This window comes from Festucalex cinctus, chromosome 20, assembly GCF_051991245.1.
Source record: "Festucalex cinctus isolate MCC-2025b chromosome 20, RoL_Fcin_1.0, whole genome shotgun sequence".
Taxonomy (NCBI): domain Eukaryota; kingdom Metazoa; phylum Chordata; class Actinopteri; order Syngnathiformes; family Syngnathidae; genus Festucalex; species Festucalex cinctus.
The window spans coordinates 14422000-14437427 of NC_135430.1; the positions used below are offsets into that span (position 1 = coordinate 14422000).

At 39.4% G+C, this 15428-nt stretch overlaps 3 protein-coding genes across 6 annotated transcripts in view; 2 read left to right on the plus strand and 1 right to left on the minus strand.

Annotated features, from left to right (window-relative positions):
* Positions 1-2661, plus strand: part of LOC144009831 (uncharacterized) — an 8810-nt gene extending 6149 nt beyond the window's left edge. Inside the window, exon 4 of the mRNA XM_077509719.1 lies at positions 714-2661. Coding sequence (XP_077365845.1) covers positions 714-1867 — 1154 coding nt within the window. The 3' untranslated portion in view covers positions 1868-2661. The remainder of the gene's footprint in view (positions 1-713) is intronic.
* Positions 1-7473, minus strand: part of LOC144009834 (uncharacterized) — a 24320-nt gene extending 16847 nt beyond the window's left edge. The window contains exons 1-3 of one of the 2 annotated variants that reach the window (XM_077509725.1): positions 7265-7473; positions 6869-6938; positions 3935-4018 (exon numbers count right to left, since the gene is read on the minus strand). The gene's annotated coding sequence lies outside the window, so the exon portion shown is untranslated. The remainder of the gene's footprint in view (positions 1-3934; positions 4019-6868; positions 6939-7264) is intronic. The other variant, XM_077509724.1, reaches the window with a different exon arrangement.
* cbln2b (cerebellin 2b precursor) lies at positions 7446-14752 on the plus strand. Of its 3 annotated transcripts, none has more exons than XM_077509730.1 (5): positions 7446-7580; positions 8042-8205; positions 12084-12583; positions 13469-13588; positions 13699-14752. In XM_077509730.1, exons 3-5 carry the CDS (start codon positions 12305-12307, stop codon positions 13894-13896), a joined length of 597 nt encoding a protein of 198 aa, XP_077365856.1. In that variant the 5' UTR covers positions 7446-7580; positions 8042-8205; positions 12084-12304; the 3' UTR covers positions 13897-14752. The 3 variants fall into 3 exon arrangements, with proteins under 3 accessions (XP_077365856.1, XP_077365855.1, XP_077365854.1); XM_077509729.1 differs by lacking the exon at positions 7446-7580 and adding an exon at positions 7606-7974; XM_077509728.1 differs by lacking the exons at positions 7446-7580; positions 8042-8205 and adding an exon at positions 10964-11857.
* The last annotated feature ends 676 nt before the right edge of the window (positions 14753-15428 follow it).

Consider the following 15428-nt stretch of genomic DNA (forward strand, 5'->3'; position numbering starts at 1 on the left):
GGAAACAACAAAATAAAAGCGCTACACTCCTTGGTAAGTTAAGGTTTATTTTGAAATTGGATTTCTCACAGCCCCGTGTACTGTCATGCATACTGCCGTTAGCTTGGAGGGTCCTGTTGTCTCTTCTAGCAGGGTGGCTCCCCCTCCCCTGCTGTGAGTCTGGCTTACCTTAATTTTTTCTTCATCCTTGAGTGTTGTTCAACCAACTTTATTTGCATCAGCATCTTCATGAGCGTGGAGGGCGGCTGGCGGCGCACGCACAGACGTATACATCGACGTGACGTCGCTCAAACGGATTAGCTATACAAGCACACTGGAACGATTCAGAAGCACTTTATTGGACTTGTTAACATTTCTGTTTCGAAATCTGACGTTAGTAGATGCGCGTGCACATGACAGCCTGGCAGGTTATATATTTAACGTGTTTTTGACAGTTGCATAGCCGTCATATTTTCGGGACCGAAGCACAGTTCCCAATCATTCTGTTCCTGAATCTTTTACCAAATGTAGTTTTGTATATTTGAAAATAATCGGCAGATTAATCGGTAATATGTATTTATTTATTTTTTCTGCCAAAGATCGGCATCGCCCTCAAAAAATGCATATCGGTCGGGCCCTATTAGTAATCTTAACTCATCAGTCTCTGCTCATAACCTTCATTGTCATTACAAACCACAATACAATAAGTGTATTGGTTTTCGTGTGTCTTGCAGACATCAGCCAAGATGTTCGTCCTGAGAGGCAGCAGCCAGAGCGCCCTCACGTGAAAGAGGAAGAGGAAGTTGAAGCGATCACGCACTTTAAAGAGGAAGAGGAGCAGCAGGCTCTTTATATTAAAAAAGAGGAACCAGAGTACCCTTGCATGAAAGAGGAGGGAGATCCTCCATGCATCAAAGAAGAGGAGGTGGAGGAGAAGATCTTTAAGTTATCAACTGGAGTCCAATTGAAGAGTGAAGATGAAGGTCAAAGTGAGACAAGCAGAGGGGTGGAGCCTCCCAGCAGCAATTCTTGTCAAGGCATGTCAACAGAAGGTGATGAAAACCACTCGGAAGGATCACAAGCAGAAGGCCTCTTAGCTCCACCATTAAATAGTGACAACATGCTGCCACACCCGCCTCACAATAATGATGATGATGATGAGCATGAGTTTGCCGGCGATATGACATGTCACACTGACAACAAACGCTCAAAATGTTCTCATTGTGGGAAAACATTTGCTTGTCAGAGCTATTTGAATCAACACATGACTATACATACTGGTGAGAAACCTTTTGCCTGCTCAGTTTGTGGCAAAAGATTCAGGCGGAAGCAGGATTTAAAAACTCACGCAAGAACCCACACTGGAGAGAAACCCTTTTCCTGCTCAGTTTGTGGTGAAAATTTCTCTCTGAGGCGAAGTTTAAACATACACACAAGAACCCACACCGGCCAGGAGAAACCTTTTGCCTGCTCAGTTTGTGACCAAAGATTCAATCTGAAGGAGCACTTAACAAGTCATATGAGAACCCACACTGGGGAGAAACCTTACACCTGCTCATTTTGTGGCCAAAATTTCTCTCATAACACAACCTTAAAATTCCACAGAAGAATCCACACGGGGGAAAAACCTTTCACTTGCTCAGTTTGTGGCCATAGATTCTCTCGTAAAAGATCCTTAGAAATACACACAAGAACCCACACTGGTGAAAAACCTTTTACCTGCTCAGGTTGCGGCCAAAAATTCTCTCGTAAGGAAACCATAGAAAGGCACAAAATAATCCACTCCGCTGAGGCTTTTGCGCGCTCAATCAGTCTGTTTGGTCCCTGTACAACTGATACCAGCGTTTGGTTGGTTTTGCCAGCAGAAAGTCAGGTTCATTTCCAGTGAGGGTTGAATTCTGTTACTAACCTTTATGGACAGATTTAATTATTTTTTTGCGCGTGTGCGTTTGTGCTCTTTAACTAACCTGAAACCTGTTACAAATCCCAAACCCTTCATCTTAACCGGATACTTCAGTCTCGCCAGTCGTGAAGTTGTCAGGAGACCAGAGGAAGGATCAAAGGAAAGAAAGATGAACAAAGTGAAATCCAGCACCAACCAGACAACACCTACCATCCACAGTTACAAAACCAGAATCTTTCACCAACTAAATTCCAACAGGTTAGGGACTTCAATAGACCAGAGGAAAGACTAAAGGAAGGAAGGATAGATGAAGCAGACTGAGATCCACAAACACCAGCCTCCACTGATTCAGCGACCAGTGGGAGAAGCACATTCTGTTTGAATTTTAGTCGATGCTGGTATGGTCGATCTGACATGCACGAGAACCTCCACCAAGGAGGTTTCAAAATTTCTAGGCGCAGTTGAGGGGGTCCAATTTGGTGGCCTCATGCATCTCTGCATTTTACAGATGATGTGGTGGTGTTGGGGAGATAATGGTGAGAAGCTCAGTCATCCGTGAGGGATACGGAGTCGATTTGCCTCCTGTGTGTACAAGTGTTTGGAATTAGCATTGGTGCTCAAAGCAACACATGCGCTTTGGGGAATGTTTAATGATGTCCATACGAAGTAAGTTGATGATTGATTCGATGGACTGTGAAGAAACTGACTTTTGATGTAAAGGTGAGAAAGTTTAAGTGTGATTCACGCCCAATGTAACATACATGATAAATAATTATTAAATTAATTAACCCCATTGTTTTGACTTCTTCTGTGATATTATGTGGGTCTTATGGGATATATGCCATGGAAGAGGACTGGGTGGAGGAGTGGAACGTCACTTGCCTTCGGTGCTGGTTGATTGGGTTCGCTTCCCCACCTGGGAGACCATGTTGGTTTGTGAGAGTGAAAAAAAAAAAAAGTGTGTATATATATATATATATATATATATATATATATATATATATATATATCATATTTATTTCATACCGCAGACAATGTCAGCATGAAATGCATAAAGAAATGTTATTTAACTGAGAGAGCGGTCCTCAATGTGTTCTGTTTTGAACTATGTCAAACTCTCCCTATGCCACAGCAAAAATAACAAGACTAAAATTAAAAAAAAAAATAATAATAAATAAAAAACAAGTGTGGAATGCAAGAAAAAAAAGATTAAAAATAAATAAATCTATATGATGGAAGTTTGCATGCAGGCTTCTGGTATTGAAGTAAATTATTGAGAATTTATGTACTAAGAAATTAATCCCAAAACAGAAGTATGACACCCAAAGTTATGTTATGCATATCATTGAATCTGGGAAAAAAATAAAAAATAAATAGCCTTTCGGCAGAATAACTGAGAGAAACTTCCAAACATGATCTCATTTTCAGTGTCGTGGATAACTATATGTAGCTGGTAACCATGGAGACCACAATCAGAGTCAGTATCATCAAATGGGGCTTTGACCACGGCCTTCACATAGCGACTGTGAAAAGGAAAGTAAGATTATAAAAGTGTTCTCAAATATAGGCAGTAGAGGGGGCTACATGCACACTTATGAGCTATTTACATTTGATTTTTTTTAATTAACGATGTTTTTTTTTTTGTTAAAGGATGAACATTTAATTTAAATATAGATTGGATTTGTTTGTACCAACAAAAAGGCCTCATCCAGTTTACAGATTTCAACCAATTATATATATATTTTTAATATATGCATTTAAATGTATCTGTCAAAACCCAACTTTCACAAAAATTCACAGCTTTGTGGTCACTGATGCAGACATCTGACAGAAAGGGGGAAAAACAACAAATTTACCCCGCTTAGTCGAAGTTGATGCGGACAAATGAGAGAAAGGGGAAAACGCCACAATGTTGACAAGATAACAACCACCGTGGCAGTGGAAGTGCCGGTGACGCATCACCAAGCAGAGCATCAAAGACAGATCACCTCGGGAATGAACGCTGTCACTTGCATTTGCCATTTCAAAACGTGAAAAGAAGATGCCGCCTACCTTAAGAGAGGATCCCTGGGTACTTCTCTCCAGCAGCCTATGCAAGTGGAAGGTGAACGTGACAAAGGCAACGCTGCTTATGTGCTGTGAACAGATTGAAATCAGCATTGCTAAGTTCTCATTGTCTTGACTTTTATTAGGATAATTGCAGAAACTGACTTGTCTTATTGCATTGAAAGCAATTTTCACTGTCTGGCTAGTATTTATTTGCTATGTCACACCTCATCTCAGACCTTATCTGACTGCAGAATTGTGTTAATACATTTTTAGACTCACCAAACTCAAAGTTTAATGGCTATTCTGTTTGCTTTATCGGCAGTGGAGGGACTTGAGTGAAGTTGCTAATGGAATAAAAATACAATAATGACATAAAACTGCACCTGTTCTGATGAATTTCCTGATCTCATTCCATCTAAACGGAGGCTCAGGACTGTCCCTATTGTGATTTTTAGCGTGTCTCGCCGAGGAAGGAACAAAAGCAAAAAACTGGAGCAGCCTGTGAGGACCGAGGTGACCCTGGGGATTTGGCCCGCCATTGTCTGTGTGTGTGATGTCTTCTGAAATGCTTATTAGCAAGGTAAATCGCACGCTCCTGAGCGTCTCAAACAGACAAACCCCTACGGGGAAGTGTCTGACTTGGTGGGGAAAGAAGAGAGAGAAAGTATATGCTCTAGATGAGAGGTCGGGAGGGGGCGTGAGTAAGTAATTTATTTCAACAATTCAGACAGCCTCCGCAAGGAAAACACTTGTTTCTACTTCCCCGCTGTACCACAGCGACCGGCATGGAAGTCAAAATGAAGCGCCTCACAGCTTCTAATCTGAGGTTGTAAAAACCCATCAGAGTTATTGGGAGCCTCCCTCCGATCATGGATGCGAGAATACCTCCAAGCAGGCACTCCATTCAGACCAAGCAAAACCCGCCCTCCCATTCGGCGAGTTAGGCCAGGGGTCAGCAACCTTTACTGTCAATGAGCCAATTTTAAGCCAAATAAATTACAAAAAAATCTGCCTGGAGCCACAAAACTCTTTTCTAATCTCCCTTTCATCTCCTGCTTTTGGATTTTTTTTTTTTAATTTATTATTATTATTATTATTTGTAATTTATCAGACTTCGTTTTACATCTGTTTTTTTCTGGCAATTTTATGTACATATTACGGTATTTTTCTGCTCTCTTCTTCCTTTTTTTTGGGACATTTTATGGACATTTTTTCCCACTTTTTTTTGGCCTTTTTGCAATCTATTTTTTTTTCTGACATTTGGCAATTTTGTGGACATTTTATGTTAACTTGGAATTTCTTCTTTTGTTTTTGGACATTTTATAAGTATTTTTTTGAACGTTTTCTTTTCTGCCTTTTTTCAAATTTTACTATTTTGTGTACACTATATGGTAATTTTCTGCTTTTTATTCTTATTTTTTTGACATTTTATGGTCACTTTTGACGTTTTTAGTGTTTTTTTTTTTTTTTTTTTTTTATGTTTTCATCTACCATTTCTCTTTTCCCGACAACTTACATATTTTGACTGACATTTTTTGAAAATGTAATTATTCATTGGTCCAAATTGTTAATGAATTCAAACAATATATTATCTAAAAAAATAAAATAAATGTGTAATAAATCAATAAAAAATATACTTAAAGATAAAGGTGTATCTAATTAAAAAAAAAATTAAATCATTGTATGCTATACACATTAGTAGAAAAGATGCATTTCTTTAATTTCAATTGAAAACAATTGTTTTAATTAAATTGCTTTAGAAGGCGGGGCCTGACCTGTTGAATGTCGTGTGAGTCAGCGAATGACAATGTCGAGTTGGCTGTTGTTGGCTCAGGTCAGCTGTTCCGTATGTTTGTTGTGTTTGTTACATGTTTATTTTGATATCATCTGTTCAATGACGAGATTGGAATTAAACCGGCGGTTGTGTCGAACCTTGAGCTTGCCCTGCATGCATGCAGCAATGACAAAAATATCACATGCAGTTTGTATGCTATTCTTGTTACTACCTATTGATAGTTTGTGGAATCCAATGAAAGGCTTTGTTCAGTTATTATTCTGAGCATATAAAGTGGAGCCTGTCATTTCATATTGTCTTCCAATTTAAAATTGGTGCATACAGTCATGATACAGTTAAGAAAAAAAATATATATATATAGATCTTTATGGAATGCCTGCCAAAATATGTGATTGGCTGCTTTCTAATAATTGCCAAAGTGCTTAGCCCAAATGCAAGTGGATTCCACAATTTGGGAGCAACAGATTTCAAGACTATCACTATGGTTTTTAATCTTGTCTGGGCGTAGTAAGTAAATGGCAGTCAGCAGATCCCCTTGATGGCCTAACAGGATAATAAAATGACACCAAATGTTGAGAAGCCTGACCATTGAATGCTCTGTAAGTGACTGTTAAAATGTTATACTGGAGCCTAAAACTAACAAGGATCCAATGCAGGGTTTTATTGGACCTTGGAGTTATATAAACCTCCATGTTTTTTTATTTTTTTGGCCAATTGCAGGTAACAGAAAACACTCCTATTTTCCACTTTCTCCTCATTTCCACTCGACACAAAATGCAATCAATTCGATTCTTATTTTGAAGATGTCGAGGTAAGAACATAGTATGTTTGTTGTTTGTTCTTTGTTTTGAATGTTCCACTAAAACCAACAAACTGCTCTATATCTGAAATTGGCACTAAACTAGCCGCGACACTGATGTCGTATAATGGAAATAGCCTACATCAAAATTATGATCTGAAGGAAGCTGCAGAGTTGAATTCGAATGATCTCTGCCTTTTTTCCTTGCTAGGCTTTTACGATTGCATTTGAAACCTTTTCAGAGTGGATTTGTTACATTGTTGCCTTTTAATGCACAGTGGGTGTGATATGTGGTGACGAGTACCGACTCATAATTGGCAAGATGATAGAAGATCTTACTAACGTGGCTCATGCAGAGTAGTGTGCCAAAATTCAGGTAAGATAGGATCTTATTCTGGATTTCATGTGGCAGTCTACAAAAAAAAAAAAAAGAAAAAAGGAAAAAAGAAGTTATTCTAAGCCAGTTGCTGTTCTTCCTGCTGTTCTTTTGTACGACACAACCAGTTTTCATCTTCTCGACTGCATGAAATGATAAAGTGAACAGCACAACAATAAAATTCCACGCTGTGAATGCAATGGAAATCAGCATTTCAATTGCACACTCTGGTGGGACTTTATTGAACACAACAAATTAGCTTGGCATTTTTGTAGTGAACAGTAGTTGATGATTGGCACATGAGCTCGCAGTCGTAATCAGTTAGAAAAAAAAAAAAAGATTTAAGAAATATGTGCATGTTACCTGTCAATAAAGTTTTGACATGATCCCCGAGAGAATTCGTCAGCTCGTTGGAGTTGCTCTTAATGCTAACATGTTTCACTTACTTTGAAGCAGTGCATATATGAAAACAAACACGGCTCTGACGGTGCGGAAATATTTAGTCGGACACAGTCTTCAAAACATTCACCAAGCCACTTTATGAAGTTTGAAGTAGCGTGTGAGAGAGACAGACTGACGCTTCATAGCACAAGCGTCCCGTTTCCATAGCAACATCGGCGTTCAGCGAGAGAGTCATTTCCGGTATCATGATCCTGACGTCACACACGAAAAGCCAAAGGTAACAAATGGTGATGACTAACGAACTAGCTAATGTCTTAGGTATATCACAATTACAGAACATAACCTATTCGAATGAAAAAGACTATGCAGGGCAGTAAGTACGTTGACAACTGAACGTCCTCGAGTGACAAAGCAGATATAATTAACGAAGCTCGAAATGTCACCTGTTGGACAGGTGAATCCAATGTATTTAATTAGGCTACGGTAATTGTGAAGACCCTAGATTTGTTTGTTCATAAGACAAAAGAAAAAAAAGCTGACACCGTATTTATTTATATTTTTAAACAAACAAATAAATAAATAATACTTTAAGGTAGCTGGGGCTTTTGAGTGCCTGCCCACAATGAAGTATGAAGTTGTTATCTGCCTCGTTCAGAAAATGTGACGTTAAGGTGAGGCTCTCTGCACCTCCATGCCACTGTTACTTAATAGTTACTGTTACTTTTATTGTTACTTTAGGTGACCATCCATACACGGAGTTTCTCAGTCAACTGCATGATCAGCGAGTCAATTTCAAGATCTGGCCAGTTTGGTAGCTGGACTACACTGTTTGGAAAACTATGATAAAGCAAGCAGCCAGCGATGTCGTTCCACAAACATCATTGTTTGCAGTCTGCGAGCAGGTAAGTGAAAAATTATGTCAAAGGCAAAAGGTAAGCAGAATTGCATTTATTTTTTTGGGATGTACAGAGCGTGTTCTGGTTGTCGACGTTTACGTTGTCTCATGTTGCTGACAATAATTGTGAGTTGTAATTGGGCGGCTCAAAGTGGATTGGAAAAGTGGACTCAAGTTTTGAATGTGAATTGACTGCAGAATAGTCAGTTATGAGAGCCACTACAAAGTCACTGGCCTTAAGCAAATACATTTAAAGTAGTGATCATCTCCAATGAACCACGCTTGAGATGTCATTAACGAAGGTGGTGGAAAATCAAATGGAAGACTAATATTTTGACACACAATAATATGAGTGTGAAAGCCTGACTCAATTAATTTGTCACCTCTACAGTGGCACAAATTGAATTTTGAAGCCCCTGGGAGGAAGTGGTCACGCCGATGTCATAACGAGCTCACACATAGTGATGTAACAGTAAGACACATGACACAATAACTCTTCATGTCACTCAATGGTTTCTTTCAGGCCAAAATGACAAGTTGGGCTAATTCAAAATGTGAATATAGTCCAACCATACAGAGATATTTATAGCTGACAGATGGACGGGAGGACAGATGGACGCGGAGGGGCGTGACAACATTAAAGTGAACGCGCCGTTTAGATGTAATGCCTGTTTATGTGTGATGTTTTGATTGCATCTGATTGCATTTAACACACACCAGACAATATGTCCGAAACAACCCAGAGGGAATAATGAGTCATGAAGCCACATCTGACCTCTATGTGGACTCATTGCATGACAAAAAAAAAAAATGTGTACATAGAAACACTAAACCAATCATGGTAGGCACTGCGAGCTGTCAGGGAAAATAATCGTAACGTGGTCGTCAGTCTGGCCAATCAGCTTTCCTGAAGGACGTGCGGCCTTCTTTTAGGGCAACGGCTGCCCCTGGTATGTTAATGCCATATAGGCCACATCCCTTTTTGCTTGCATGTCCCCCTGTTACTTGACATTTGATGTTTTCCCGTCGCTACGTGTCCTTCTTGAAGGCCTGCGGTCAGTTGTGGCTCTCGGATACCTGATGTCACTCTTCCGCATGGATTGGCAGTCGACTCTGACAGTGCAATGTTTGTCAAATCGGCTCGAGAAAGGGGGGAAGGAGTACTGTGATTGAGCCGAAAATTCCTTTTTCTTTGCAGTGCAAGCCACGTGAAGCTTTGCAGCAGAACATTGTGCAGCTTGTGTATCAAGATTTGCCATGCTCCTCCAAACCTTTATGAGAAAAGTGTCGTTTTTACGTGTCCCTCAATACATTTACCAGCGTTAAAGAAACACCTACAAACCACATCTCGCCATTGAAATGATACATTGATTTTTATTTATTTATTTATTTATTTATTTTATTTTATTTTTTTATTTTTATTTAAAAAAAATGATACATTGAAATTTTTTCTTCCTTGCAGGGATTAAAAAAAAATATAATAATAATATTAAAATAAAATTATGCTAGAAAATGGTTCAGACTGAACTACATATTGCTCTTCATCTAGTATGTGCACATCTATAAATATTCAAGCAGTCCCTTCCTTAAAAAAAAAAAAAAAAAAAAAAAAAAGTCACTCGGCTATAATCTTGCTTGCAGCTTTGTGCTTATCTGATCCCCTTTGATTCCTTTGCTCTTCCACATACACGCGCCACAAGATGGCCATGCACACATTTCCAAATGGTCCAAATAGCCAGTAACCTAAAATTAGTACTAAAACACACACAAATGACACTGCACTTGTACAGTCCCATGTGAGCTTGTGCGCGGCTAAGCAGGAAGTGGTCGCTCATTAAAAGGCCTTGACTGCAGTATCACCTGCATTGGGGTTAACAAATTAATTAGACCACCTGTCTTAAAAACAAGAGGGGAGCATCAAGGAGTACTTTAGTGTGGACTCTTTAAATTTCAAAATTGAATTTTCCTTGAGCCAGCTCAATGGGTAGTCACAAATGAATAAAGCAGATAAAATTCAGCTAATAAAACAGAAGGTTCTGTTCAGGGATGCTAGTAAAATAAAAATGATTTTGGTAATTACAAGTGTTGCTCGTTTCAGGCAACTATGGCATTATTAACATTATATTGGTCAGTGTCGAATATATTTGTTTAGAAATGTGATTTTTTTTTTATTTTATTTTTTTTTATTTTTTTTTTTATTTTTTCCAAGATCCAAGAGCATTCGGTAGCCTACAACAGGACTTTGTAAAATCCAATACAGGAGCTGTATACAGATATTCAGCCTCATATTACGATAGGGATACCATTTTTTTTTTTTCCCAAGAGCGATAACCGTAATTTCCCCCCAATACAATGACATATCATTAATAAAAAAAAATAAAAAAAAAACACTACCTATATACCCCACATAATTTTTCCTTAAAATATCATGAAATGAATGGCAGCTTTCTATCCTTCTAATTTATAGTTCATGATCTAAAACAGCCACAAGAGATATCAGCCACCATTGTGAGTTCAATATCTCGAAATAAATTAAACCGGTTATAGGCCCGATCCCGAAATCTGGTATCGGTACTCGGCTAGCCTTAACTAAAATAAATGTATGTTTTAATTGAGCAATATTCACTCTAAAAACAGTTGGGTCAAAAATAACCCAAATTGGGTACAAAAGGGACCGACCCAAAGTTTTGGTTTGTTTTGCTTCAAACAAAAAATTGGGTCAGATTAATAAAACACATAACTCAATTTTTTGGGACCGACCCAGCTCTTTGGGTTTTATGCATTTAAACCAAAAAACTGGGTCAGAACAATAAGGGTTAAAATATCACTAACAATAATTGGGAGACTAAACTTCTAAATCTCTGGTTTTGAGTTTTTGGTTTTGAGTTTTGTGCTGATGACAGTAACATATTTAGTATGATTTTAGTGCAAGCTATAACCGCAATATTCAAAATGTACACGCCATTTGTGTGTCATGACGGTTAGAGATAGCATGTTAGAAACACTTTTTTTTTGTACAATGTATGTAGAACTGCTCTGAAATATGACCCCCCACCCCTCCTTCTTCTTCAAACTGAGCAATGTGGATGCATCGCAATTGTTGGATCTCCATTGTAAGCTGTAAGGCAAACATTTTAAGGTCAAAATTCTGCATTGTTATTTTGTCAAGGAAGATTTTAGAGAAAAAAAAAAAAAAAGTGTCCAGCGCGCAGAACTCAAAACGACCACTGGATGGCGCTAAAGCATCTCTATTTCGACTTGGAGCCGTGAGTGTCAAATTGTTCGCGTCCTAACTGTACATGGACACTGAATATGGTGCGCATCAAGCAAGGTTATTTCGCCCACCCCACCCTTTTTATTTCGGATTAATCAGACGCAGACACGAGACGGCAGCAGCATATAAATGACAACACAGAGCGAGCCAATTGGTTGCGCCACCAAAACTTGGGTGAACAAACGACGCCGTTCACGCGTCTTCTTCTTTGAGAAGCACTTGTGAGGAGTTACACGAAGAATGGGCGTGAGTTGCCCACTGAAAGACAGCCCGGAGACCTTGGCTTTTTTTTTTTTTTTTTTTTTCGTTCCTCTTCTTGGTCCAGCATTTGAGCGCGCAAATCAGTCGGCGAGAGGCAGAGGAACCAGCAACATGGAGTGCGCAGGTAGGTCTTAAATTACATATGTAGCCGTTAAAAAGTGTTGTTGTTTTTTTAAAGATGAGCCTGGATGAAAGTAAAGCACAAGTTTACTTTTGACGAATTAGGTTAAATGTGAAATTTTACGCACAAACAACGCGCGCAAATCGAGTTACAACCGAATGCAAACTAATCAACAATCGCCTCCAACACCTTCTATCTAACATAAACCATTTTTTGTTCTATTTCTCAGGACGTACAACAACCTTAGTGTGACTGTGAACGCTGCCTTGCAAAAATAAGCCAAGTAAGGTGCGCAGGAAGGAGGGGAGACGCGGAGGAGTCAGAGGGTGTTTTAAGAGTGAGCTAGAGGAAAGAGAGGGAGGAGAGAAGGGGAGGAAAGTGTGGAGCAGGTGATCGAGTGCGAACAAACCTCCACGGGGGCTGCCGGGTTCGAACACAGGATCAGCGACCATGGTGCCAGCGCGCTGCCCGGGACTGGCCCTCCTCTTCCTCCTCCTGGGGTGCACCGTGGCCGTGAGCCTCGGCCAGAACGACACGGAGCCCATCGTGCTGGAGGGCAAGTGTCTCGTCGTGTGCGACTCGAACCCTTCCTCGGACGGAGGGGTCACGTCCTCTCTCGGCATCTCGGTGCGCTCGGCCGGGGCCAAAGTGGCTTTTTCGGCCGTGCGTGGAACCAACCACGAGCCGTCGGAGATGAGCAACACGTCCATGACGATCTACTTTGACCAGGTGACAACAGCGTCGAAATAAGCGTTGGGCGTGTTTTTTTTTTTTTTTTTTTTTTTTTTTTTAAAGCTGAAAATAATTTTCACCGTAAAAAGAAGCTGAGATGAAGCTATACGTTTTTTCTATTGATTTATTGAATGTTTTGCGTAAAAGGGACCCGTTAACGAGTGAAAAAAAATATACATACGTCATGTCTGACTTTTTTATTTTCAGTAATTATTCGATTTGAAGCACAAGTAGCGCTGTTAAGCAGAAATGATTTTTTTTTTTTAAGGTGCGCAACTAAAATTTTATTTTACGTGCTGCGTTAGTGTCTTAACTATTGAGATTTATTTATATCATATTCAATTTAATCTCACCAAACATTTTAATAAGTGGAAGCTGTTTTAGTTTGTTGCTTTACTTTACGTGCAAAGTTAGAGGCTTATTTATGCCTCTGTTTAATATGATATCCCATTGATTATCTATCACTTTTCTCTTTGATCGAACTCGAAATTGAAGAGGCAGCCGCACCTTAAAGCTGTTTGATGTGTGCGTAATGAGTGTTTTTTTTTGTTGATGCGCGGCCAAATCAATCCTTTTAAGTGTCGTTATAGGCTCAGTCTGACGCTTCATGTTTGTGCAAATTGTTTAAGCATTGATTTTCCTTCATTAATTCCGAACCATAATACGAAACAGTCACCTTAAGTTGATGAATTTGTTATCTTTGTAATTGTTTTCAAGCCATCTGTAATTTGTGTTTTTGGTGCATATTGTGTCGTCCTGAGTTACACGTTTGGAACCAAATCACACTCCCGTCTGACGCACAGAATGACGCCAGAAGCAATTGGCACAGACAACTTTTTTTTTTTTTTTTTTTCTCAAATAATAAAATATCCATATTTACAGGTTTTAGTGAACATCGGCAACCATTTCGACCTGAAGGCGAGTGTTTTCCAAGCGCCAAGGCGGGGGATTTACAGTTTCAGTTTCCACGTGGTGAAAGTCTACAACAGACAAACCATTCAGGTGAGCATTTGTGCATTTTTGCATGCAAGAACAAATGTAATCTCATATGGGGGGGAAACAAAAAAAAAAAAAAACCTCACCCCGCCCTCTTCTTTCATCCTCCCCTGCAGGTAAACCTGATGCAAAATGATTACCCAGTCATATCAGCCTTTGCCGGGGACCAGGATGTGACAAGGGAGGCGGCCAGTAATGGAGTACTGCTGATGGTGGAGCGAGAGGATCGCGTCTATCTGAAGCTGGAGCGAGGCACTCTTATGGGCGGATGGAAATACTCCACCTTCTCAGGCTTTCTGGTCTTTCCTCTATAATCTGACCTTGGATGTGACTCTGCTTGGAACAACAACAACAACAACAAAAAAAACATGCAATTTATTTGAAACTCGAAGAACTTGTCAGCCAAGGAAGTCGACGAAACTCCTGAATGTCCTCAACCTCTTCCATCCTCCTCCCCCTTGCCCTCCATCTCCTCCTCATCCTCCTCCTCCTCCTCACATCAGTCTACTATCTAGTCCAATATGAACCTTGGAGATTCAAATACTCGCATCCATCAACTTGTACGCAGGACGTCGTCGTCGTGGTGTTTGGAATTTTCGCTGGCTTGGGAAACTTTGGCAAAAAGGACAAAACTGAAGGAAGGCAGGACATGACATGGAAGAGGCGACGAGTGTGTAATGCTCTATTTTAAGTTTTGTATAGCCTTAAAAAAATATATGGTTTCCATCCAAGTGAAGTATATGGAATTATGGACAAGCTGAGAGAAAAGTGCTTACACTCCCAAAGCCGTCTTTTTGCACGAATGGAAGTTTTTATTTATTTACTTTTTTTTTTTTTTTTTTTTAAATGTTTTGTGCTGTCAATGGTGTTTACCTTTGGATGGTGAAAACAAACCAAACTGGGGCCACAAGAAGACAAAATATTTACGAAAAAGAAGAAGCCACTGGAAACGACTTGACTTGGAGAGCCCTTTTATCGAAGAAAAAGAAAAAAAAATGATTCTATAATTTTAAAGTATTATTCACATTAGTGTGTTTTACATTGCGGAATCTGCGTATAAGCTTTTGATTGATTTAATGTTCAGTGACGTTGCTCACTAAATGTAAAATGTGGAAACAATAGAAGAATTCCTATATATGTCCCGCTTAATAAACTATATTGTATTGTATAGACTAAGTGCATATGTTTTATTCAAATGAGCTTCAAATGGCCGCTTTGTATTGTGCACAGGCCTGTGGTCACTGTCCATGGTGCTGAAGTCTGACCAGCTCAAGTTTCAATCCTGAAATTAAGACTCTTCGAGCAGCCTTTATCATTCAGATGATGTTTGAAGGCACATAGTTGTAGCTAAATTATCAACACCAGATGATATCAGGTGTCATAAATTGGTGTACAAGTATCTTGAGATAGCAACTGCAGTGCGCGTTTACGCAGCACGCACATACAAATAAAAAAAATAAAAAAAACATACAAAATTATTTAGTTTTGTGGTACTTGAAATGTTCTTGCTGCATGGTAAATATTTTAATCCAAGGCCCATATACACTTGTCACACACAAACGCAAGCAAATGAAACCTGTTGTATCAAGTTAAGAGATGCACTTAAATGAATAGAAGGCATCTTGTTGAACGCCAGTTGAAATCGCTTGCTTGCTCGCGTCAGACGTTGCAAGTCAGAGATTGTGAACACAAAATGGAAGTTACAATCGGCTCTGTTGTGTTGTTGTTGGTCGATGAAACTGATCTTTTAATCTCACCTTAATGTGAGCCCTTTGGGTCAAAAAGGACAAAATCGTTAATGTTCGTTAGTGGTGATCTTATTAGTATGTGACCTTTTTAGTGCTGT